We start from the raw sequence: 26652 nt of genomic DNA, 5'->3' as shown, positions 1-26652 counted from the left end.
CTAATTAACTAAGTTTACAATCACAGAATATATACATATATATATGTGTGTGCAGAACATGAAATAAGATATAGCGCACATGCACTGAGTACAGAACATATCAGGCAATGACAAAACGTATACACAATGAGTACAAAACATATTAGCAAATGGCAAAAGTGCACACGCACTGTAGTACTGAACATATCGGGAAATCACAAAATGTATACGGAATGAGTAGAAATCATATTAACAAATGACATAAAGTGCACACGCACTGTATAAGTCTTTAGCATATTTAGGACAACTGATGATATTAACAAATGAAAATGAAGTGCACATGCACTGTATATGTCATTATCATTTTACAAGAATTTAAACGCATTGTATAAGTGTTTACCATTTTACAAGAACTAGGAAAGGAATGGGAAGGATTACATCATGGTTGTAGCACTTTAGATTGCACGCAGCTGCACTGAAAGTCCACATCTTTCTACAGAAGCACAACACCAAGTGAGACAATCTGAAGTTCTTTTCCTTGAAGTATTAATCAGTGTAGCCAAGACACTGAAATGTCGTATTAATATTACATGTTATTATTTTGGTAGTACACTAGGCACACCAAACAGTGGGACCATAATAATATTTCCAAGGTGGTGGACAGCATGTCGTGTCAACACCACGTTCTTGTAAAGTACACCAACGTCGAATTAGTGCAAAAACCAAATATAGTGCTCCAGGGTCATGAGGATAGATAGGACAAACGGATATTGCAGTAATTTCTGGTAATTAGAGCAGAAGGTGAAGGACATTAAGTCACATACTAGTCTTCATTGAGAATTACACTAGTCTAACAACTGATTTGAGTAATTGGTGGCACTCATCGCCCAGTTACTGAACATTTCTGTACCATGTATGAAGTATTACAGAATAATGTTCAGAAATTATCTGTTTACAGAGAACATTGGCACTCATTGGCCAGTTACAAACCATCAGAGGTTATCACTCAAAAGAGGAACTAATGAATGGCATAGTATTAACATAATTCACTTAGTTATAGTAATCATTGGCACTCATTGTCCAGTTACAAAACATGTAGCAAGTATTGAATAGTACAAAACATTTTTCATCATTCAAGTGACATACGACATATTTAAAATAATTATTGGCATTTATTGGCAAGTTACAAAGTATTCTTATATTTTTATAAAACCTTATTCATTGTTATTCAGAAGTTATCATTCAAAATGAGTCAATTATTGGCATAGCATTTATAGAGTATAACAAAATATTATTTACACAAATTATGGGCATAGTATTTATGCATTATTACAAAGCATCATTCAGTATTACTCAGAACTGATCACTCCAGTGACATACGACATATTGAAAATGTAACATACTATAACTATTATTCAAGGTCTGTAACTAGAAAACATTATTCAGTATTACTCAGAACTCCCTTTTTTGTGCTAGCAATGAATTGCGTTGAGATCGATAATTAATTACTGGGGCATAACAATATTTGCTTTTGAGTTATTGCTGCAAATGAAAATGTGTAACGTCATTTGTCATGAGTCAGCTGTAGCAAGGTTATGAAACAAGTAGAGGATATGTGATCACATTCATAAATGACATAGGTTTAATGAACAACTGCTTATAGCACATTAATTTCATGAATAATTTCTCCTGCAAAAAATACAAAATGAATTATTAAACTGAAAGAAGAAACGCATATTATGCTGAAAAGTAGTGAACTTCGAATTAACAGGTAGTGAAATGTGTATAAAATATATATGTTCTCTAGCTGTCCTTTCCAAACCCCCCCCCCCCCCCCCCCTGCGGGTCCGGGGACTAGAATAGGCCCGCGGTATTCCTGCCTGTCGTAAGAGGCGACTAAAAGGAGTCCCTCCCCCTCAAGGGGGTAGTTAGCGCCTGCGTCCGGAGACGGACGGTTCCACGACCTCTATTTGCGGTCATTTTGCTTTTTCACTTCTCGTTTCTTCCTTCCTTTGGTCCCTTCCTTTCTTTGCTCTTCTCCACCTCACTGTCTTCCTTACACTTTCCCCTGCAAAATCTCCTTGCCCTCTCATTGCCTTCTTCTCATTGCCTTCTTCTCATTGCCTTCTTCTCATTGCCTTCTTCTCATTGCCTTCCTCTCGTTGCCTTCCTCTCGTTGCCTTCCTCTCGTTGCCTTCCTCTCGTTGCCTTCCTCTCGTTGCCTTCCTCTCGTTGCCTTCCTCTCGTTGCCTTCCTCTCGTTGCCTTCCTCTCGTTGCCTTCCTCTCGTTGCCTTCCTCTCGTTGCCTTCCTCTCGTTGCCTTCCTCTCGTTGCCTTCCTCTCGTTGCCTTCCTCTCGTTGCCTTCCTCTCGTTGCCTTCCTCTCGTTGCCTTCCTCTCGTTGCCTTCCTCTCGTTGCCTTCCTCTCGTTGCCTTCCTCTCGTTGCCTTCCTCTCGTTGCCTTCCTCTCGTTGCCTTCCTCTCGTTGCCTTCCTCTCGTTGCCTTCCTCTCGTTGCCTTCCTCTCGTTGCCTTCCTCTCGTTGCCTTCCTCTCGTTGCCTTCCTCTCGTTGCCTTCCTCTCGTTGCCTTCCTCTCGTTGCCTTCCTCTCGTTGCCTTCCTCTCGTTGCCTTCCTCTCGTTGCCTTCCTCTCGTTGCCTTCCTCTCGTTGCCTTCCTCTCGTTGCCTTCCTCTCGTTGCCTTCCTCTCGTTGCCTTCCTCTCGTTGCCTTCCTCTCGTTGCCTTCCTCTCGTTGCCTTCCTCTCGTTGCCTTCCTCTCGTTGCCTTCCTCTCGTTGCCTTCCTCTCGTTGCCTTCCTCTCGTTGCCTTCCTCTCGTTGCCTTCCTCTCGTTGCCTTCCTCTCGTTGCCTTCCTCTCGTTGCCTTCCTCTCGTTGCCTTCCTCTCGTTGCCTTCCTCTCGTTGCCTTCCTCTCGTTGCCTTCCTCTCGTTGCCTTCCTCTCGTTGCCTTCCTCTCGTTGCCTTCCTCTCGTTGCCTTCCTCTCGTTGCCTTCCTCTCGTTGCCTTCCTCTCGTTGCCTTCCTCTCGTTGCCTTCCTCTCGTTGCCTTCCTCTCGTTGCCTTCCTCTCGTTGCCTTCCTCTCGTTGCCTTCCTCTCGTTGCCTTCCTCTCGTTGCCTTCCTCTCGTTGCCTTCCTCTCGTTGCCTTCCTCTCGTTGCCTTCCTCTCGTTGCCTTCCTCTCGTTGCCTTCCTCTCGTTGCCTTCCTCTCGTTGCCTTCCTCTCGTTGCCTTCCTCTCGTTGCCTTCCTCTCGTTGCCTTCCTCTCGTTGCCTTCCTCTCGTTGCCTTCCTCTCGTTGCCTTCCTCTCGTTGCCTTCCTCTCGTTGCCTTCCTCTCGTTGCCTTCCTCTCGTTGCCTTCCTCTCGTTGCCTTCCTCTCGTTGCCTTCCTCTCGTTGCCTTCCTCTCGTTGCCTTCCTCTCGTTGCCTTCCTCTCGTTGCCTTCCTCTCGTTGCCTTCCTCTCGTTGCCTTCCTCTCGTTGCCTTCCTCTCGTTGCCTTCCTCTCGTTGCCTTCCTCTCGTTGCCTTCCTCTCGTTGCCTTCCTCTCGTTGCCTTCCTCTCGTTGCCTTCCTCTCGTTGCCTTCCTCTCGTTGCCTTCCTCTCGTTGCCTTCCTCTCGTTGCCTTCCTCTCGTTGCCTTCCTCTCGTTGCCTTCCTCTCGTTGCCTTCCTCTCGTTGCCTTCCTCTCGTTGCCTTCCTCTCGTTGCCTTCCTCTCGTTGCCTTCCTCTCGTTGCCTTCCTCTCGTTGCCTTCCTCTCGTTGCCTTCCTCTCGTTGCCTTCCTCTCGTTGCCTTCCTCTCGTTGCCTTCCTCTCGTTGCCTTCCTCTCGTTGCCTTCCTCTCGTTGCCTTCCTCTCGTTGCCTTCCTCTCGTTGCCTTCTCTGGTCTCCGCCTCGGCGTTTGAGACAGTCTGTCTCCTCTCTCTCTCTCTCTCTCCTTTTTCCTCTTCTTTCTTCCTCCCTGTGCGCGCCTGAAGGCCGACCCACGCGTTCGCGCGCGTAGCCGGTGACGGGGTAACGCGTAATTCCCCACCCTGGGTAGACATGTAAGGCACGCGCGTACCCCCTGGTAAAGGCCAGGCCCGGGGAGGGGTGATTGCCTGAGCTGATACCTTCTGACCATGCCGATTGGTCCCTCCGTCTGTTTCTCGGGAGGTGTGACCTGAGGTGTAAACATTCACCTAAGGCGGGAGTGCCCTCTGAGAGGGTCCCCACAAGGAAGGAGCGCGCCATCGGAGACGCTGGCAATCGTGGGGGATTCCTCCGCAATTGATTTCACTCCATCTCTCGACTTCTGCCCAAAAACGGAAACGTGACCAGCTACCAGTGACAAAAGTACTACCGCCTGCCCCACAGTTCCTCGTCGTTTCTCGATCTGAGGACGGAAAGGATTTTTCCTCTGTCAACCCTTTCGTTATCCAGAAGGGCGTCGATGCCATAGCCGGATCTGTCAAATCTTGTACCAGGTTGCGTAACGGTACCTTATTACTCGAAACTGAGAGCGCCTTTCAGGCACAAAAACTGCTTCGGGCCACACTCCTGTACACATTCCCTGTCCGGGTGGAGGCTCACCGAACTTTGAATTCGTCTCGTGGTGTGGTATATACTCGATCACTCGACGGATTGACTGACGAGGAGATTCAGTCTTTCCTCGCTGAGCAGGGCGTGACGGCTGTCCATAGGGTCATGAAAAAGGTCAACAATGACCTTGTACCGACCCGGACACTTTTCTTGACCTTCGATAGTGTTCAGCTGCCATCGCGCATCAAAGCGGGCTACGAGGTTATTTCTGTTCGCCCCTATGTCCCGACACCTACGCGCTGCTACCAGTGTCAGCGTTTCAGTCACACTCGCCAGTCTTGTTCCAATGCGGCTAAATGTGTCACTTGTGGCAGGGATGCCCATGAGGATGACTGTCCACCTCCGTCTCCTCGTTGTGTGAACTGTCAGGGTGACCATGCCGCATCCTCCCGCGACTGTCCTGTCTATAAGGAAGAACGCTGTATCCAAGAAATTCGGGTCAAAGAGAAAGTGTCCACCTCGGCTGCTCGCAAGCTATTGGCTAGTAGGAAGCCCACGCTGCTCCCAGCGGGGAAATACAGTACTGTCCTCGCCTCTCCTCGGACTACCAGGGAGGTGGCAACCCAGACATGCGATCTGACCTTCAGCACCACGGTCGTCCGTTCGGCCAGTGCTAAGATCGCGCGGTCGACGTCTCCTCTTCCTCCCATCACCCCACAGACACCAGCCCCTTCATCAGCTTCTGCTAAGACGAAGACCCAGAAGTCAGATGCACGGGCCTTCAAGAAGGAACCGTCCCGTGCAGACTTCCTACGTCCCTCGACCTCCCAGCCTTCGACCGGTACTTCCACCAAACGACCTTCCAAGAAGGCTAATAGGAAGCACAGTTCTCCTTCTCCGCCACGGCGCATTTCTTCTCCTGCGCCACCCAGCGGTTGCCGCCCCAGGCCGTCATCCGTTTCGCCTGGCCGCACCGCTGGTAGCCGAACATCTGGCCGTTCACCGGCTGAGGAAGCTCCCCCTCCCGGCCATCTTCCCAAGATGGCCGATGAACCTATAGAACCAATGGACGATGACTGTCCGCCTACTGATAGCGGCGGCAGTGCTCACTCGAAGCCAGGCCCTCAGCGGCCTTCGAGGTGACCCCTTCTTTAATCTTCCCTTTTTTTTTTTTTTCTTACGATGGCACTTATTCACTGGAATATTCGCAGCATTCGCTCCAACCGAGAGGACTTGAAGTTGCTGCTCCGCTTGCACCGTCCGCTCGTCGTAGCCCTCCAGGAAACGAAGCTACGCCCATGCGATCAAATTGCCTTGGCACACTACACCTCTGTGCGTTTTGACCTACCCCCTGTGGTAGGTATCCCAGCTCATGGAGGGGTTATGTTGCTGGTCCGGGATGATATTTACTACGATCCCATCACATTGCACACCGGCCTGCAGGCAGTTGCCATCCGCATTACTCTCCCCACTTTTACATTTTCATTTTGTACCGTTTACACTCCATCGTCGTCTGCCGTTACCAGGGCAGACATGATGCAACTTATTGCTCAGCTACCTGCACCATTTTTGTTAACTGGAGACTTCAATGCCCACCATCCCCTTTGGGGCTCTCCAGCATCCTGCCCGAGGGGCTCCCTGTTAGCAGACCTTTTCAACCAGCTCAATCTGGTCTGCCTCAATACTGGCGCCCCTACTTTTCTTTCGGACACCTCACACCTATTCCCATTTAGATCTCTCTATATGTACTCCCCAACTTGCACGCCGGTTCGAGTGGTATGCACTTTCTGATACATATTCGAGCGACCACTTCCCGTGTGTTATCCATCTCCTGCAGCATACCCCCGCTCCGTGCTCATCTAGTTGGAACATGTCCAAAGCAGACTGGGGGCTCTTCTCTTCCAGGGCGACCTTTCAGGATCAAACATTCCCAAGCTGCGATAGTCAGGTCGCACACCTCACGGAAGTCATTCTCACTGCTGCTGAATATTCCATCCCTCACCCTACTTCTTCTCCACGTCGCGTACCGGTCCCCTGGTGGACCGCAGCATGTAGAGACGCTTTACGTGCTCGTCGACGTGCTTTACGCACCTTTAAACGCCACCCTACAGTGGCGAATTGTATCAATTATAAACGATTACGTGCACAGTGTCGTCGTATTATTAAAGAAAGCAAGAAAGCCAGCTGGGCTGCTTTCACAAGCACCTTCATCAGTTTTACTCCTTCTTCTGTTGTCTGGGGTAGCCTGCGCCGGCTATCTGGCACTAAGGTCCACTCACCAGTTTCTGGCTTGACGGTCGCGAATGACGTCCTTGTGGCCCCTGAGGCTGTCTCCAATGCCTTCGGCCGCTTTTTCGCAGAGGTTTCGAGCTCCGCTCATTACCACCCTGCCTTCCTCCCCCGCAAACAGGCAGAGGAGGCTAGGCCACCTAACTTCCGCTCCTCGAATCGTGAAAGTTAAAATGCCCCATTCACCATGCGGGAACTCGAAAACGCACTTGGCCGATCACGGTCCTCCGCTCCAGCGCCTGATTCTATTCATATTCAGATGCTGAAGAACCTTTCTCCTACGGGTAAAGGTTTTCTTCTTCGTACTTACAATCTCATCTGGATTGAGGGACATGTTCCCGCATGCTGGCGCGAGTCTATTATTGTCCCGATTCCTAAGCCGGGGAAGGACAAGCACTTGCCTTCCAGTTATCGACCCATCTCGCTTACCAGCTGTGTCTGTAAAGTGATGGAGCGAATGGTTAACTCTCGATTGGTTTGGCTGCTCGAGTCTCGACGCCTCCTTACCAATGTACAATGTGGATTTCGTAGGCGCCGGTCTGCTGTTGACCATCTGGTTACCTTGTCGACCTTCATTATGAATAACTTCTTGCGGAAGCGCCCGACCGCGGCTGTGTTCTTTGATTTGGAGAAGGCTTACGACACCTGTTGGAGGGCGGGCATTCTCCGCACCATGCATACATGGGGCCTTCGCGGTCGCCTCCCTCTTTTTATTCGTTCCTTTTTAATGGATCGACAGTTCAGGGTACGTGTGGGTTCTGTCCTGTCCGACACCTTTCGCCATGAGAATGGGGTGCCACAGGGCTCAGTTTTGAGCGTCGCTCTCTTCGCCATAGCGATCAATCCAATAATGGATTGCCTCCCAGCTGATGTATCAGGCTCCCTTTTCGTGGACGATTTTACCATCTATTGCAGCGCGCAGCGTACGTGTTTCCTGGAGCGCTGTCTTCAGAGTTCTCTTGACTGTCTTTACTCCTGGAGTGTCGCCAATGGCTTCCGTTTTTCTGCCGAGAAGACGGTCTGTACTAACTTCTGGCGCTACACAGAGTTTCTCCCACCGTCTTTACGACTCGGTCCCGTTGCTCTCCCATTCGTGGAGACAACAAAATTTTTAGGTCGTACATTTGACAGGAAACTTAGTTGGTCTCCACATGTCTTATTTGGCTGCCCGTTGTACCCGTTCTCTCAATGTCCTCCGTGTTCTCAGTGGTATGTCGTGGGGAGCGGATCGAACCGTCCTACTTCGCCTATATCGGTCGATCGTCCGCTTCAAGCTGGATTATGGGAGCTTCGTATACTCCTCTGCACGGCCATCCATCTTACGCCGCCTCAACTCCATACAACATCGGGGTTTATGACTTGCGATCGGAGCGCTTTATACTAGTCCCGTCGAGAGTCTTCATGCTGACGCTGGTGAGTTGCCACTCACCTACCGGCGCGATATACTGCTTTGTCGGTATGCCTGTCGGCTACTGGCAATGCCCGACCACCCGTCTTATCGTTCCTTTTTTGATGACTCTCTCGACAGTCAGTACGGGTTGTATGTCTCTGCCCTGCTACCCCCTGGAGTTCGCTTTCGTCGCCTCCTTCAACACCTTAATTTTTCACTCCCTGCAACCTTTCGAGTGGGCGAGAGCCACACGCCACCTTGGCTCCAGGCTCAGGTTCGCGTCCACCTTGACCTCTGCTCGCTCCCGAAGGAGGTTACCCCCGGTTCAGTCTACCACTCCCGTTTTGTCGAACTTCGTTCGAAGTTCATTAATATGACCTTCATTTATACAGATGGCTCTAAGACCAATGACGGGGTTGGGTGTTCTTTTATTGTCGGGGCACAAAGTTTCAAATACCGGCTCCATGGCATTTGTTCGGTCTTCACAGCTGAGCTCTTTGCCCTCTACCAGGCTGTCCTTTACATCTGCCGCCACCGACATTCTGCATATGTCATCTGCTCCGATTCCCTGAGCGCTATCCAGAGCCTCGGTGATCCGTACCCGGTTCACCCTTTCGTACACCGGATCCAACGCTCTCTTCAGCAGCTGGTGGACGTCGGTTCTCCGGTTAGCTTTATGTGGGTTCCTGGCCATGTCGGTATCCCTGGGATCGAAGCTGCAGATGCCGCGGCCAAGGCTGCGGTCCTCCAGCCTCGGACAGCTTCTTGTTGTGTCCCTTCGTCAGATTGTAGCAGGGTAATTTGTCGGCGCATTGTATCGCTGTGGCATGCCGATTGGGCTGCACTTCCAGACAACAAGCTTCGGGCCTTGAAAGCTCTTCCCGTGGCTTGGACGTCCTCCTCACGCCCTTCTCGGCGGGAGGAGGTAATTTTGGCCCGGTTGCGAATTGTCCACTGCCGGTTCAGCCATCGCCATCTGCTGACGGCTGCACCGGCGCCGTCCTGCCCATGTGGGCAATTGCTGACGGTCCGCCACATTTTAACGTCGTGTCCAGATTTTAACACCCTGCGTCTCGATCTTGGCCTGCCATGTACTGTAGAAGCCATTTTAGCGGATGACCCACGAGCAGTTGCTCGCGTTCTTCATTTTATCAATTTGACAACCCTCTCAAAGGACATTTGATTATGCTGTTTTCTTTTTTAATCCTATGCCTGTCAGTATGTCTTTCATCGTGTTTTCCGTTTCGTTGCTGTTTTAAACTTGTGACTCGCCGTGCATTCCTAAAGTAGTCTGGGCGCTAATGACCGTTGACGTTGTGCGCCCTAAAACCACAAAAAAAAAAAACAACAACTTTCCAAAACCTTCAGTCATCATACCATGCGACATAAGACATAATGTCAAAACGAACTGCAACAAAAACTTAAATAACTACATAGCATAAATACATAAACTTCAACATTATCCTCATCTGCAAAGAAAAACTTCATTATCGATATTCTAACTCCATTATTATCATCACCTGTAAAGAAAAACTTAATTATCCATATTAGCATATTCTTCATCATTATTCATCACCATTCATTATCATCTGCAAAAAAGTCACTTCATTATTCATTATACAACTATTCCTTATTTCTAGCATATTTCATCACTAAAACTAAGATGTGTAGTTCTGTCTGACAGCCTGCATCAATCGCCTCGTATTCTGAAAGAAAAAATTAGTTAAGACTGCTATTCTACGATGTGTATAGTATATTCTTGTTAATGCTTGTCAATTCTGAGGTATTGCATCTTCTTTCGTTCATTCCGAAGGTGAAATTCTCATTTCTGTTTATTTCTTTTACACGTTATTTCTTTCTGAAAACGATGAACAAAGATTAATGTCTTGCATTTAAATCATATACCCACTAAATAAAAACTGGTTTATAGTAACATAATTGAGCATACAGCATAGCATGACAGAAAACGTAATATGTCGAAAACATGGACAGTGTGCAGGTGCAAAAATGTGCACAGAGTATCACAATGTAGCAGCAAAAAAAGTGTAAAATAGTTACGACGTTGAAATATCATAAGGCAAAATGTCAGTCAACTGGTATTTGTTATATCTTAAATATTTGATGGTGCATACAAACAAAACAGGAAAACAATCATACATACATGAAAAATGGAAAATATGCACGGTCTGATATATAACAAGGAATGTGACCTCCTTTGTGTTCAGCTTGTATGTTGTTTAGTTAGAGGCGAGAATTGTAGACATTAATGGAGAGAGAATTTAATAAAATTGTCACTAGATAGAATTGCATAATTATTCATAAGATACGTAAGTTTATCTGGAAAAATGTGCACGGTCTGATGTAAAACGACAAGAAAAGCGACCTGCTAACCTTACCTTGCCGGGCACTTGCCAAGAAAAAAATACGATAAATATCAGTAAGTGTTCATGTGAATATAATTGCATAAGTGGTCATAAAAAAATTAGGAAATGGCATTACAGTGTGATAAATCATAAAGTATGTTCATTCAATAAAAGGTTTCATGTTGGAGACGTGGTGGTTCCCTTTGGTTTTTCTGGTTCTCAAAGTTTCGACGTGTACTACATTGGGGTGAGGAATGCTGCGAATTCGATATGGACCTGCGTATAGAAGCTCAAATTTACTGCATCTACTCTTTCCTCTGTTGGATAAATAGTGTGTACGTACTAATATCTTCCGTCCAATGTGAAAGTCACGGCGTGTACAAACCTGTTTTTGCTGTCTTCTCCGGCGCTCTGCGGCACGTTTGATGTTGTTCAGCGCAATGTCAATTATTTCATGGTGTCGTAGTCGACGAGATGTAGGAAAGGTTACTAATTCTTTAATTTTGTTAGGTGGTTAAACATTTTTCAGTATAACAGACGGAGATAACATAGTAGATTCATTTGGTAAGGAATTAATTACATCCTGGAATGAGAGTATGTGTGTGTCCCAATCAATATGTCTTTTATGGCAGTATATTCTACACAGTTTACCAATTTCTTTCATTAATCGTTCACAAGGGTTCGAAGAAGCATGGTACCTGTATATATATCGGAGAAATGTTTCTAGCTCGCAACATACGTGTCCATATAGCAGATCGAAACTGTGATCCATTGTCGGAAATTACTTTAAACACATGCCCTACATGAAATAGAAAATGTTTTACAAATGCTTTCGAAACAGTTTTAGCAGTAGCTTTGCGTAACGGAGTGAAGGTAACAAATTTTGAACTGAGTTCAACAGTGACAAAGATGTAGCAGAAACCTCTATTAGTTATGGGAATCGGACCAGAAATGTCTACAACGGCCATGTGTCTCAATTTAATCGGTACAATAGGATGTAACGGAGGAACATGTGAAGTCGTGTCTGATTTAGCTTTCTGGCAGATTTTACATGACGCTAAAACTCGTCGTATACGTTTCTCCATGTTGGCAAAATAACAGTTCTGTCTCAGTATAAGAAAACATTTTCTGGCTCCGTAATGTGCGTAACTTAAATGAGTATACCAGATTAATTTGTTAACAAGTTCGTCGGGAATGCATAATAACCAATTGTTGCTGTCAGGATGAGAGCGGCGAAACAGAATATTATTGCATACAGTGTAATGGTTTCTAATGGTAACATTATTCCTATCTTGCCAAAGGTGTTTAATTTCTTTCCACACGTTGTCTTTACTCTGCTCTTGTGCTATGTCTTGTAATGACGACGAAATGAAATTTTCAAATGCAACTTGTTGAATGTATATGACGCTGAAATTTGCTTTGCAGAAGTTGGTTGCGATGTCTTGCTGATTGTTGCTGAGAGAACGGGATAGTGCGTCTGCTACAATATTTTGTGTGCCGGGAATGTGAACAATTGTAAAATTAAATTCCTGCAAATAAAGTTTCCATCTACTTAATCAGTCGTGTGTAAATTTAGCCGAAAGTAAAAACTGTATCGCGCTATGATCTGTGTAAACGGTAGTGTGTCTTCCATAAAGAAAATGCCGAAATCTCGTAAATGCCCAAACAACAAATAATGTTTCAAGTTCTGTAACAGAATAATTTCGTTCAGCAGGTGACAGAATGCGACTCGCAAAGGCTATGTTTTTAATTACTGTAGTCCCATCTTCTTCAATTTCCTGAAAAATGTGTACGCCTAATGCGGTGTTAGAACTGTCGGTGGCAGTGGAAAAATTTCTAGTAAGATCTGGGTGCGATAAAAGTGGTGCATTCAACAAAGCATGTTTCAAATAACATTTTCGTGAACAAGATTCTGTGTATCTGAAGTATTGCTTACGTTGCTGGAAGATGCAACCTGTACTGTATCTAGTCAAATTCTGACGTGCTATTATTTGCAGGAGGATACTGTGGCATTTCAACTATTTGTGCTGTTCTGTTGTTTCTTCCTGACGTATTACGTTCGGGATGATACCTACTGTCTGGTTCATTCATGATATGTTGTAGCGGATGATTTTGCTGCTGATAACACCGACTGTTATTAAATGTCCGCTGAAAATTGTGCTCATTATTTTTACATCTGTCATGATAGTCATTTCTATACGGTGCATTGCGATAGGAATTGAAATGGTGAGTTTTCTGTACGTACTGGTTTCCTTGTTGCTGTGCGTTACTATATGTTGGAGCTGATGCTATACGTGCACGCGGCGAAACATTAAAGCTTGGTTGACCTTATACATTACATTGTTGGTTAGGTATGCTAACTGGTTGGCTTTCATGCTCTTGCGGAGAAAAACGTCTATTGTTACCAAAATGTGTTTGCGACTGCTGAAAATTTTGTACATACTGATTAAAATTTTCTCTGATATTAAAATTACGCTGGTAGTTGTATTTCGGGAGTGTCTAAAGAGAACTGTCACTTTCGGTAAAATTTGTCATATCAGGTTTTCTTTACTCATTATTAATCCTAGATATAGCGATAGTTAAAGAGCTGTTTTAATAGATATAAAGGATAGTAGAAGAGAAGGCAGCAGTGCAGAAACCTAAAGATGAAATAGCACTACTACGGCTCGGGGCCCTGTGCACGCTACGGCACATTCATTAAAGCGTAATGAATCCCCAGAGGTCTATTACGCGCTACAAATTAATTTTAGCTTTTGCGTTACAGGCAATGGCGGTGAAAATTCAAAAACAAATTGTTGTATCCAAGCCAATGCTAGTTTCTGCATTACACGAAATGCCAGTGAAAATTCAAAAGCAAATTGTCGTATCCATTCGAAAGCGTGTACCTGTGCTCTTTCATTTTTAAATACCTTAGATTTTTTTTACAGATACAAATTGCTTATAATCAACGTTATCGTCTCTGAAGGTGTGAACAGGTTCACGATTGCATAAGAATCTGTTTGTCTGTGTCACTTCGGATTCTAAGTCACGTAGTCTCTGTAAATTACTTAGGTTATACTGGCTGTACGAGTGTGAGAAATGTTCGGAATGTGGCGTATGCTGTGCCGTGTTATTGACTGAAACATTTTTCATTTCTGTTACTTTAATACGTTCCTCAATTTGGTTGTTCTGTTTTTCACATTTCTTATCGACTTCCATATCCAGAGGGTGTAAAAGTTCTGGTGACTTCAAATTAAACTCGTCGCGTATCTGTGTTGCGTTTTCTGAACATTGTTCAGTGACTGCATTAATTTCATCTCTGTGATTCTGTTGCGCCTGCATGTCTAATTCTTGTGCAACAGATCTAATTCCTTCACTACTATTACTAGCACAAGCCTTAATTTCGTCACGTAATTGTTCTTTAGTATCATGACGTTGCACGGTAACATACATTATTAGATATAAGCAAGGCTGCTTCTTTACCTTCTACAACAATACTCATCCTCCAGAGTCCTGACCAGAGTCCCGAGCAGAGCACACAGCCGACACGCGCAGACTACCGCCGACTCGGGCAGACTAGCGACAAGCAACAACTAACGACATACTACTATCTGGTCAGAGACTCTGCCATGCCTCGCCCATCGCCGGCAAAGCATACGTCTTACAAGCTCTCCACGGACCCAGGAGACGGGCATCCCACAGGGTTCTGTCTTGAGTGTCCTTTTCCTCATTGCTATCGATGGACTTTTGGCCTCTGTCGGTCCCTTGGTCGCCCCTGCCCTGTATGTGGACGATTTCTGCATTTGAGTTAGTTCCTCCTCGATGGCATCTGCAGAACGGCAGCTCCAGGTAGCTATACGGCGTGCCTCTGCATGGACCCTCTCTCACGGGTTTCAATTCTCTCCTTTAAAATCGCGGGTGGTCCACTTCTGTCGCCGTACTACGATCCACCCTGATCCAGAGCTATATCTTGCTGCACAACGGTTGCCTGTGGTCCCACAGTTTCGTTTCCTGGGTCTTCTTTTCGACAACAAGCTCACTTGGCTGCCCCATATCAGACTCCTGAAGGTAGGATGTTTCCGTAAACTCAATGTCCTTCGCTTCCTTGCCCACTCCTCTTGGTGTGCGGACCGTTCCCTCCTTCTCCGTCTTTATCGTGCTCTAGTTCTGTCTCGTTTGGACTATGGTTGTCAAGTTTATGGTTCAGCTGCTCATTCCACACTGCACGTGCTGGATCCAGTCCACCATCGTGGTATCCGTTTGGCCACCGGTGCCTTCCTTACTAGCCCTGTTGATAGTCTCCTAGTTGAAGCTGGGATCCCCCCCCCCTTTTCTGTTCGGCGGTCCCAGCTTCTGGTGTCTTATGCACTCACTATTCGTTCCTCTCCCACTCATCCTTCCTATTCTATCCTGTTCCCAGGCCACGGACGTCGCCCACCCGACTCCCGCCCTCGGGCCGGTTTACCGGTTGGGCTCCGCCTTGCGTCTCTTTGCCGTGATTTTCAACTTCCTTCTTTGTCCTGTCTTCCTCGCTCCCTCCCCTCCACCCGTCCTTGGTTAGTTCCTCGGCCTCGAATTCGGATGGATCTCCGCCGAGGTCCAGAAGATTCCATCCCCCCGGTGGTGTTCCGTTCCTTTTTCCGCCAAATTTTATGGGAGTTTCGGGATGCTGTTATTTTTTACACTGATGGCTCTAAATCTGCTGATCATGTTGGGTATGCCTTCACGTCCTCTGTTGGAGAGGAAAATCATCTGCTGCCACCTACATGTGGGATGTTCACTGCGGAATTGGTGGCAATTTCCCAGGCCCTTACCTTTATTAAACAGTCCCAACACAACCGCGTTTTGTTATGTACGGACTCGATGAGTGGCCTTCTTGCTATTGACCGGTGTTTTTCGCGCCATCCCTTGGTCTCTGCCATCCATGACAATCTCACTGATATTCACCGTGCTGCTTGTTCCATTGACTTCCTTTGGGTCCCTGGCCATGTGGGTATCCCGGGTAATGAGCTCGCTGATCGTTTGGCTGGGGGAGCAGTCACTTACCCCCCCCCCCCCCCCCCCCGTTTTCTGTAACCCCTTCTGCAGTGGATTTACGGCTTCACATCAAAACCCACTTCGCACAGTCATGGGCCAAATTCTTGGGGGGGCTACTCCCCTGTCCAATAAACTTCGAGCGATTAAGGTGACACCAGGCCCATGGCGTTCTTCCTTTCCCCTCTCCCAAAAGGACTCGACCACACTGTGTCGTCTCTGCATTGGCCATACCAGGCTGACCCATGGTTTTCTTTTGCATGATGAGCCACCCCCACTTTGTGGTTGTGGAGCCTTCCAGTCAGTAGCCCACATTTTGGTTGAATGCCCCCTTCTTTTGGCCTTGCGTGCTAAGCACAGACTCCCCCACACTTTACCTTTGATGTTGGCTGACGATTCCCGGATGGTCTCTCTGGTTCTTGGTTTCCTCCGGGAAAGTGGTTTTTATTCTCAGTTTTAAGGTTTTTAATCTCTCTCTGGTGTTGGGGCAGGGCGGTGAGTGTTTGGGTGTCTCCCACTGTAAGCCATGTTTGGAGATTCCCGACTCACCTCCCTGACCGAGATCCTCTTTTCTTCCCCTTTCTCTGTTTTTACCCTTTTTTTCAGGATTGGTTAGTCTCCTTTTCCCATACGTATTTCTACATTCTAGCGGTTGCACCTTTTAAGTCACAGGTGGTCTTGCCTATGCTGCTTCAGCACAGCGTTGGGTTTGTTCTCTTGCCGACTTCCCTCATTTTGTTTTTACCAATGACAACATGACTGCCCTTTTACGTTTTTACCTTTTTCCGTTTTATTGTTCTGACTTTCCTCAGATGTCCCATTAGCGGAATGGAGCATATTTGAAACAAGGGACTGATGGCCTTGCTGTTTGGTCCCTTAAACCCCAACCAACCAACCAACCAACCAATTAGGACAGTGCAATGAAAGCAAGTTGCCATACGATCACACAACCACTCCTTTGTATTCGCGAATTAAATCTAATACGATGAAAGTCACTTGATAAATCAATACAATTATCATATTAATAGAATGAAAGGAAAAGTTAATTAAAACTGGGAGGGGGTAGCAAGCTAATAGCTGCCATCTTAAAAGATAAAGGTTCAAAAATCAATGACTGAATGGTATATGCCGGTAAATATTTTTTCTGTTACGGATGTAGAACACTGCGACTGCAATGATAAAAGGTTCTTCGGACGTTTGTAATAGAAATGAATGGAATAACGTTGAAATCGTGAGGCTTGACGGCACATAGTTTAATGCGTGTCATGTGTTGACGAAGACAGCAGAATGCACAGCACAAGCAAGAATAAAAAGGTAGGAAACTGTAGCAGTGTGATCGTCCTTTAAGCTACCTCTGCACATGGCATCAGAGCACGTAGTTCGTTCCAGAAAGAAAGGTGACTATAATTAAAGAATAAATACTACATTGTGCACAAAGGGTGTTTTTATTATCTGCTGGAACGTATTCCCTGAAATCGAATTGTGGGACTAAACGAGTCGTATCACTCTTAAATCTCTCTCCTGCAGGTCTGGGGGTTTGAATAGGCCCGAAGTGTTGCTGCCTGTCGTAAGAGGCGACTAAAAGGAGTCACACTTTTCGGCCCTATGAGTTCAGATCCCATTCTGTGGTCTGATCTGCCACTTCCAAAATTCTAAAGTAGTGTGGGCCATATGGAGAGGGACGCCTTACGTGGTGCACGAGTTATCCATAGTGCCCTTAGATTCGATCTCCTGAATGTCTTGTCATGGCTTAGCATCTCCACCTGCGATTCAACTACTTGGGCGAGGACACTTTCTGGGGTATGTCATCTTCCGTTATCTCCTGTCCTCTTTCGCCCTCATGACAATATTAGATTTATCTGCGCGCAGTATCCAACACGGTAGCCAGTCCATTGTGGAGCGACCGTCATGTAACCATCTGGTGGTAGCCCCCTGACAACACAAGAATCGCGCTGCTGATACCTGAGCTGTAAATTCCCTACGTATGCCAAGGAGTAGATGTCTGTCTTCCTGGGACATCAGGACTCCCGGCAACGGGCATCATGCCAGTTGGTGATTGGTATGGCTGGGTGGCGCCCATGGGGAGAGCCCTTGGTGGGAGTGGGTGGCATCGGGGCAGATGACCCGCAATGAAGCGGACTAAGTTATCTCTTGCTGGTGACAGTATGGCACCAGCAGTCTCTCGTGATGACTGGGTGTTGTGTGCTGTCCTTAGGTTAGTTATGTTTAAGTAGTTCTAAGTTCTAGGGGACTGATGACCATAGCTGTTAAGTCCCATAGTGCTCAGAGCCATTTGAACCAGCAGTCTCTAAGAAGCACAAGATCTAATACTTTGCCATCAAGTATGACCGTAAATCGTTTCTCTCCCTCACTACACTATGGGAGGAACGAAGGGCTACAGAACGGAGAGAGCAATAGTTTTTAGTCTGTAGTAGAATTGATGAGGACTCCTTTCTACCTACGAATTCTTTCTTCGCTGAACACCTTGAGGACAGGTTTAGAAAAGTTACAGCGCTGTACATAACGCGAAACGTCGCAGTCTTGATTCACACAACATCCCCAGCCAAGTTCCGAGAGTTACTCATCTGTGACAAGTAGGGTAATATTCCTGTTGGTCACTCCCCATAAAAGCCTCAGCATCGTCCAGGGGATCATTTTCTATCGCGATCTCCTCTTGCATTCTGACGACGAGCTCCATGCCAGTTTAGACTGGCGGGGTGTTAATTTTATCCGTCGCGTTTAGAGGGAACCCAAAGGCAACTGGGGTGATACTTGTGCCTTCATCTTGGCCTTGGAGAGTGATTCATTGCCTGAAAAGGTCAAGGTTATGGTTTAGTGCTGTGACGTTATACCATACATCCCTCCCCCTATGTGGTGCTTTAAGTGCTGGAAGGTCGGGCACATGTCTTCCTGCTGCACTTCCAGGGCCACATGTCACGACTGTGGACGTCCACTGCACCCAGATACTCCATGTGCGCCACCTCCCACTTGCATCAACTGTGGGGAGCACCACTCCCCCTCCTCGACAGACTGCCCAGTACTTCAAAAGGAGAGGAAAATCATGGAGTCCAAGACCCTGGACTGGTTGACTTACACAGAGGCTAAACAGAAATTTGAAAGAGTACACCCCACTCGGTTGACGTCGACATATGCTGAAGCTACGTCACCATCGCCGTCCAAAGTGCCAATGGTTTCTCACACTGTGCCGCGAAGAGTGGGATCTCTGGGATATCAGAATACATCTGCCTCATGATTGGTAGGGGTCAAATCTTCCTCCGTTGCTCCCAAAGCACCTACTTTGGAAGCAAGGCCCCCCTCCCCCAAATGCAGGGGACATCGGTCCCCTCCCAATGCCGGAGAAACAATAGCTTCCTCCGGCCCCTCTCATGAGGAAGGGGTCCCTTGAGCCCCTCTCTCCCAAGGTTTCCACTAATGCCACGGCAGACACTCGCCAGTGGCGCAAGGAGCCAAAAGCTGCTGGATGAAGAGCTTCAGTCTTCCTCCATGCCTGAAGCAGCTATGGAGAGAGAGCGAGAGTGTGCAAGCAAACCAAGAAGTAGTCTGCTAAGGAACAGGACCCTCTGGTGGCCCCAACACCACCACCCCCCTACCAATTCTGCATCTGAGGATGCGGTGGAGATCTTAGTGTCCCCTGAGGACCTGGATCTCACTATTGCCTCATCCACCATAGAAATGGCTACAAATATTCTATCGGTGGCAGCAGGTGACCTTGAAGCCTAATCTGCCTCTTTGCATGCTTCATGCCTTCCCAGCCTCACGATAACGTCATTCTCCAGTGGAATTGTGGCAGTTTTTCCACCACCTGGCTGAGCTACAGTTACTCTTAAGCTTTACTTCTGCTTTCTGCATTGCCCTTCAGGGAACCTGGTTCCCAGAAATGTGGACCCCCGCCCTTCACGGCTATAGGGGATACTAATAGCCATAGTGATTATAATAGTGTCAGGTGGAGTTCGTCCTGAGCTCAATATGCAGTGAACCGGTGCCCCTTCAAACCCCTCTTGAAGCTGGGCTGTCAGGATAAGAACGATGCAGGAAATAACTGTCTGCAACGTATATCTCCCTGCAGATCGTGCAGTACCCCTGAATGCATTGGGCCACTGATTCAACTCCCTAAACCTTTCCTACTTTTCGGAGATTTTAACGCTCATAACCCCTTGTGGGGTGGCACTGTGCTTACTGGCCAAGGCAGAGTTGTCGAAAATGGCTCATATTGGGCCACTGATCGCTAGGTTTGCAGTTGTGGCCTTTTTCCTTCTATCCACTGAAGAGCACATGACGATCTGTGTGTGAGCGACCACTTCCCCATCCTCTTGTCACTTCCCTGGTGTCATGCTCATGGCGCCAGCCCAGATGGAATTTAAACAAGGCAGATTGGTTAGCCTTCACCTCTGTTGTCACCGCTGAATCTCCCCCACGTGGTGCCATCAATGTTGTGATTGAGCAGGTCACTACAACCATAATTTCTGCGGTGGGAAACGCGATCCCTCGTTCTCTAGGGTGCCCCCGGCGAAAGACAGTCCCTTGGTGGTCGCCGGAAGTCGCTGAGGCAACTAAGGAGCATCTGTGGGATCTACAGCGGCAAAAGCGGCACCCTTTCCTGGAGCACCTAATAGCCTTTAAGCTGCACCGTTCCCATGTTCTCCTGCTTATAAAACGACGGAAACCGGAGCCTTAGGAGAGATACGGCTCGACAATTGGGTGCCATACGTCACCTTCCCAAGTCTGGGTAAAGATCAGAGGAGTTTTGGGTACGACACCCCAACAGGTGTTCCCGGTGTTAACATGAATGGCGTATTATCTACAGACGCAAACGCGCTTCGCCGAGCACTATGCTAGCGCTTCTGTGTTGGAGAATTAGCCCCCCCTCCCCCAGCCTTTCGCACTCTCAAACGGCGGATGTAAGGGAAAGTCATCTCATTTACTACAAGCCACAGTGAACGCTATAACGCCCCATTTACAGAGCGGGAGCTTCTCAGTGCCCTTGCACATTGCGCCGACACAGCTCTTGGGCCAGTTTATGGGTACTAGTCAGACCTACAGTCACATGATTTCACATCTCTCGTGTGACTACAAGCGACATCTTCTCTTTATCTTCAACCAGATCTGGTGCGATGGCGTCTTTCAATCGCACTGGTGGGAGAGCACCATCATACCAGTGCTCAAACCCGGCAAAAACCCGATTGCTGTGGATATAGCTATCGGCCCATCAGCTTCACCAATGCTCTCTGTAAGCTGCTGGAACGTATGGTGTGTTGGCGGTTGGGTTGGGGCCTGGACTCACGTGGCCTACTGACTCTGTACCAGTGTGGTTTCCGACTGGGTCGCTCTACCACTGATAATCTTGTGTCCCTTGAGTCTGCATTCCGAACAGCCTTTTCGAGACGCAAACTCCTTGTTACCGTCTTTCTTGATTTACGAAAAGTGTGTGAGACCACCTGGCGACTGTCTCCTTCCTGACGTCTCGGGCTCCCTCTTTGTGGACGATTTTGCGATCTACTACAGCTCTCAACGGACCAGCCTTCTTGAACGACGTCTTCAAGGATGTCTCGATCGCCTCCACTCTTGGAGCCTCGAAACCGGCTTCCGTTTTTCTCCCAGTAAGACCGTTTGTATTAATTTTTGGTGACATAAGGAGTTTCTTCCGCCCTCCTTACATCTAGGTCCTGTCAACCTTCCGTTTTCGGACGTCATTAAATTCTTGGGTCTTATGTTTGACAGAAAATTGTGCTGGTCCTCCCACGTTTCCTATCTTTCGGCTCGCTGTCTGCGAACGCTCAACACCCTCCGTGTCCTGAATGGTACCTCCTGGGGAGAGGACCGAGTGGTCCTTCTCCGCCTCTATCGCGCCTTAGTGCGCTCGAAATTGGACTATGGAAGCATAGTCTACTCCTCTGCTCGGCCGTCTATTCTTCGGCGTCTCGACTCTATCCACCACCGTGGATTACGTTTAGCGTCTGGAGCTTTTTACACTAGCCCTGTAGAAAGCCTTTATGCTGAGACTGCCGAACCTCCGCTGTCCAATCGGCGAGCGGTTCTTCTGAGCCGTTATGCTAGCCATCTGTCTTCCATGCCTGCTAATCCAGCCCATGACCCTTTTTTCGACGCCTCCTTTGATGTAGGGTATGCAGGCCGCTCCTCCTCCCTACTACCCCCGGGAGTCCGCTTCCGTCAACTGCTCCATTCTCTTTCCTTCCGCTTTCCTAAAACCTTCTTGACAACTTGGGGTACAGCACCGCCTTGGCTCCGTCCCCGGATCTGTCTGCTCCGTGATCTATGTCAATTTCCCAAGGATGGTACACCTTCACTTGTTTATCGTCGGGCATTTGCTGCTCTATGTGCACAAATGACGGACGCCACCTTTATTTACACCGACGGCTCGAAAACATCGTTGGGTGTAGGGAGTGCCTATATTGTTGGCGACGCTCCAAATCACTTTCGGCTTCCCGACCAGTGTTCGGTGTATACTGCGGAGCTGTACGCTGTTCTCCAGGCTGTCCACTACATCCGCCGCCATCGGCGGATACAGTACGTTATCTGCTCAGATTCTCTCAGCTCTCTCCTCAGTCTCCAAGCTCTTTACCCTGTGCACCCTCTGGTCCACCGGATTCAGGACTGTCTGCGCTTGCTCCACCTGGGGGGCGTCTCGGTGGCGTTCCTCTGGCTCCCGGGACACGCTGGTATCTGTGGGAATGAGGCGGCTGATATAGCAGCCAAGGCTGCAGTTTCTCTTCCTCGGCCAGCTATTCAGTCGCTTCCCTTCACCGATCTACGGAGCGGTTTATGTCGCAAAGTTGCTCATTTATGGCATGCGCATTGGTCAACACTTCCCCGCAATAAATTGCGGGAAGTGAAAGCCCTTCCTTGCGCTTGGACCTCTTCCTCCCGCACGCGTCGACGGGAGGAGGTAATTTTAGCTAGACTCCGGATAGGGCACTGTCTTTTTAGCCATCGACATCTTTTAAGCGGCGATCCTCCCCCACTCTGTCCCCACTGCTCTCAGCTGTGGACGGTAAGACACCTTTTAATTGAATGCCCCTATTTTAATCAGTTACGCTCCCGTCTACAGCTACCGCCTAATCTATCGTCGATTTTAGCAGATGACACGCGCTCAGCCGACCGCGTTCTCCAGTTTATTAGTGACAGTGAAATGACGTCAGTCATTCGAAGTTTTATCGGGGATCATCAACCCCTCTCTGTAGTGGACTTTTAAGCCTTGTTTCTGCTTTTAGTGTCCAATTTTTTGAGTTTCGTTCCCATTTTTGCTGTTTTCCATTTTCAGTTTTTATTCTTTCCTCAGTCGCGGACCGGGCGCTAATGACCATAGCAGTTTTGCGCCCTAAAACCAAAATATAAAAAAAAAAACCACCTGGCGACATAATGTCCTTGCCACATTATATGAGTGGAGTCTCAGAGGTCCGATCCCGATTTTTATCCTGAATTCCCAGTCGCTTCATACTTTCCGTGTCCAAGTTAGTGCCTCCCATAGTCCCCCCCCCCCCCCCCGCCCCCCTCCCCATATCCAGGAGAATGGGTCCCGCAGATCGCTCTACGCTGCTCCAGCTCTAGAGTCCTTGGTCAATCCCGTCTTGACTGTGGGAGTATGGTTTATGGTTCGACAGCGCCCTCAGCGTTGCGTTTACTCGACCCACTGCTCCACTGTAGCGTTCGACTAGCGATGGGAGGTTTTAGGACGAGTCCAGTGACCATTGTCCTGGCGGAGGCTGGAGTCACTCCATTGCAGGTTAGGTGTGTACAACTGCTCGCCAGTTATGTTGCCCACGTTTGCAGTTTTCCTGCACATCCGAATTACCGTTTCCTTTTCCCCACCCACGGTGGTTCATCTCCCACATTGGTGGCCCATGCCAGGGCTTACAATTACAGTTAGTGTCCAATCCCTTCCATCTTAACTGGAGTCCTTGCCTTTACCGCCTATACTCCAGATTCATTCGTGTACACCTCCATGGTGAACACCTAGGCCGCGGCTCCGCCTGGACCTTTCACATGGCCCAAAGGACTAATGCACCCTGCAGCTCTCCGCTGGCATTTCCTCTCGATTCTTAACATGTACCGAGGCCACTTAGTGGATTACACCGACGGCTCGATGGCTGATGGTCATTTCGGCTTTATGTCCATGGAGGACATCTGAGCAGCACTCCTTGCCTGATAGCTTCCGTGTTTTCACTGCAGAGCTGGTGGCTATATCTCATGCTCTTGAGCACATCCGTTCATACCCTGGGGAGTTGTTTCTTCTGTGTACTGACTCCTTCAGGAACCTACAAACTATCGATCAGTGCTACCCTCGCCACCCTTTGGTAGCGACCATCCAGGAGTCCATCTGGGACGGTCCGGTCGTTCCGTGGTGTTTGTGTGGACCCCAGGATACTTCGGAATCCCATGTAATGAAATGAACTTGCCGACAGGCTAGCCAAACAGGCTACACGGAAACCGCTTATGGATATCGGTATTTCAATAACGGACCTGTGTGTGTTTTTATGCGGCCAGGTTTTTCGTCTTTGGGAGACGGAATGGCATAGTACGAACAAGAAACTGCGTGTCATTAACGTGACTACGAATGTGTGGCAGCCTTCCATGCGGGTCTCTCGCAGGGACTCTGTGGTTCTCTGCCGGCTCCGCATTGGCCACCCTTGGGAGACCCATGGCTACCTCCTGCTCCCTGAAGACCCGCCTCAGTGTCGTTGCGGCACCCGGTTGACAGTGGACCGTATTTTGGTGCACTGTCCCACTGTGAATGCTCTGCATCGAAATCTTCTTTTACTAGACTCGTTGCCGCTAATTTTATCTGACGCCGCCTCATCGGCTGATTTAGTTTTAAGTTTTATTCGTGTGGGTGGGTTTTATCATTTGATCTAAGTTTTAGCGCATGTCCTTTGTCCCTCTGTATCCTCCACCCTAGTGCTTTTAGGGTGGAGGTTTTAATGTGTTGCAGGGTGGCTGATTTCTTTTTATTCTCATGGTCAGCCAAGAATGGTAATCTGTTTTGTCGTTTTAATCTCTTCTACCTGTTTCTTGTGTTTCTGTGGTTTGCTTCTGTCCCTTTAAGTGTTTGCTGCCCTTCTGTCGTTCTTGTGGTTTTTCCTTCTCTGTTTTGTGTTGCCAGTTGCGCTTGTTTTATTCTCATCCCTGTGGAATTGTTTTATTCGGAACAAGGGACTGATGATGACCTCGCAGTATGGTTCTCTCTCCCCCCCCCCCCCCCCCTCTTTTAAACCAACCACAACCACTCTTACATCAACGAAGCAGATATTTCGCTTTGAACAGAGGAAAATGTCTGAGACGAAGATCAGATCTAGCTTCAGTACGACGGAATTACGGAATTTGCAGCTATGTAAAAGTCAAAAAATCCCACGCCATATAGAAGTTGGTTTTCATACATACCTCATCTATTTTACATAGACTGAAAATAAATAGGACATAAAGGAGATAAAATACGCTAGGAAAATTATATGTTGACTCGCATCAAAGTTCAAACAGTGATGAAACACCGCTTGTAAGTGTAACATCCATAGTACTGGTTTAGAGTTCTCAGTCTGGACGAGAACGTAGTCCAGGACACACGTATTCTTGAAGGACCTTTGAAGAGTCATTTTTACCGACTCTGGTTAGAGTTGAGAGGAAGACAGCGATGCTGCTCTGCTTAAAACTTAAACGGGAGTTTTTATAAGAGATTTCTTGATGCAAGTGCCCTGGTCAATAGTGTTGTAGCTTTATCTTCTAACAAAGCTCCACTGGCAGCAGATTAATGTCCACGTGGCTATTTGTAGGCATGGTGCGCGCCGTGCTCACATGTAAAAAGTCCGAAGTTAATCACATACTATACCTAACAAAAGAATCTCTTAGACAAGTATTGTTTTTGCCTAGGTGCCATTGAAGCCAAAGTGCGCTCTCATTGGAAATAGATTTTTAATGGGCTGACCTCTGCAAAGAGCTTGCTGTAGAAATTCTAGAGTCGAACAGTTCATTGTCTTACAGCTTGCTCTGTCTCCAACATTATTAATACACTCCTGGAAATTGAAATAAGAACACCGTGAATTCATTGTCCCAGGAAGGGGAAACTTTATTGACACATTCCTGGGGTCAGATACATCACATGATCACACTGACAGAACCACAGGCACATAGACACAGGCAACAGAGCATGCACAATGTCGGCACTAGTACAGTGTATATCCACCTTTCGCAGCAATGCAGGCTGTTATTCTCCCATGGAGACGATCGTAGGAGATGCTGGATGTAGTCCTGTGGAACGGCTTGCCATGCCATTTCCACCTGGCGCCTCAGTTGGACCAGCGTTCGTGCTGGACGTGCAGACCGCGTGATACGACGCTTCATCCAGTCCCAAACATGCTCAATGGGGGACAGATCCGGAGATCTTGCTGGCCAGGGTAGTTGACTGCCACCTTCTAGAGCACGTTGGGTGGCACGGGATACATGCGGACGTGCATTGTCCTGTTGGAACAGCAAGTTCCCTTGCCGGTCTAGGAATGGTAGAACGATGGGTTCGATGACGGTTTGGATGTACCGTGCACTATTCAGTGTCCCCTCGACGATCACCAGTGGTGTACGGCCAGTGTAGGAGATCGCTCCCCACACCATGATGCCAGGTGTTGGCCCTGTGTGCCTCGGTCGTATGCAGTCCTGATTGTGGCGCTCACCTGCACGGCGCCAAACACGCATACGACCATCATTGGCACCAAGGCAGAAGCGACTCTCATCGCTGAAGACGACACGTCTCCATTCGTCCCTCCATTCACGCCTGTCGCGACACCACTGGAGGCGGGCTGCACGATGTTGGGGCGTGAGCGGAAGACGGCCTAACGGTGTTCGGGACCGTAGCCCAGCTTCATGGAGACGGTTGCGAATGGTCCTCGCCGATACCCCAGGAGCAACAGTGTCCCTAATTTGCTGGGAAGTGGCGGTGCGGTCCCCTACGGCACTGCGTAGGATCCTACGGTCTTGGCGTGCATCCGTGCGTCGCTGCGGTCCGGTCCCAGGTCGACGGGCACGTGCACCTTCCGCCGACCACTGGCGACAACATCGATGTACT

The 26652-nt window shown here is 48.1% G+C and overlaps 1 protein-coding gene across 1 annotated transcript; it reads right to left on the bottom strand.

Annotated features, from left to right (window-relative positions):
- Nucleotides 1-2110: 2110 nt before the first annotated feature.
- On the bottom strand, nt 2111-25373 carry LOC126249204 (uncharacterized). The gene is made up of 2 exons (XM_049950858.1): nt 25325-25373; nt 2111-3867 (listed from the first exon to the last, which is right to left on the bottom strand). The coding sequence occupies exons 1-2, from the start codon at nt 25371-25373 to the stop codon at nt 2111-2113; spliced, it is 1806 nt and encodes a 601-aa protein (XP_049806815.1).
- Between the last annotated feature and the right edge of the window lie 1279 nt (nt 25374-26652).

Source organism: Schistocerca nitens, chromosome 3, assembly GCF_023898315.1.
Source record: "Schistocerca nitens isolate TAMUIC-IGC-003100 chromosome 3, iqSchNite1.1, whole genome shotgun sequence".
In the NCBI taxonomy this organism is placed as follows: domain Eukaryota; kingdom Metazoa; phylum Arthropoda; class Insecta; order Orthoptera; family Acrididae; genus Schistocerca; species Schistocerca nitens.
This window is presented reverse-complemented; position numbering and strand designations above follow the sequence as displayed.

Bases quoted from the DNA above. Each gene is read 5' to 3' on its own strand.
- LOC126249204 (XM_049950858.1), bottom strand. From the start codon at position 25,373: ATGCCTACAAATAGCCACGTGGACATTAATCTGCTGCCAGTGGAGCTT. The intron at 3,868-25,324 runs GTTAGAAGATAA...AGACCAGAGAAG, and splicing joins TCTGCTGCCAGTGGAGCTTT to GCAACGAGAGGAAGGCAACG.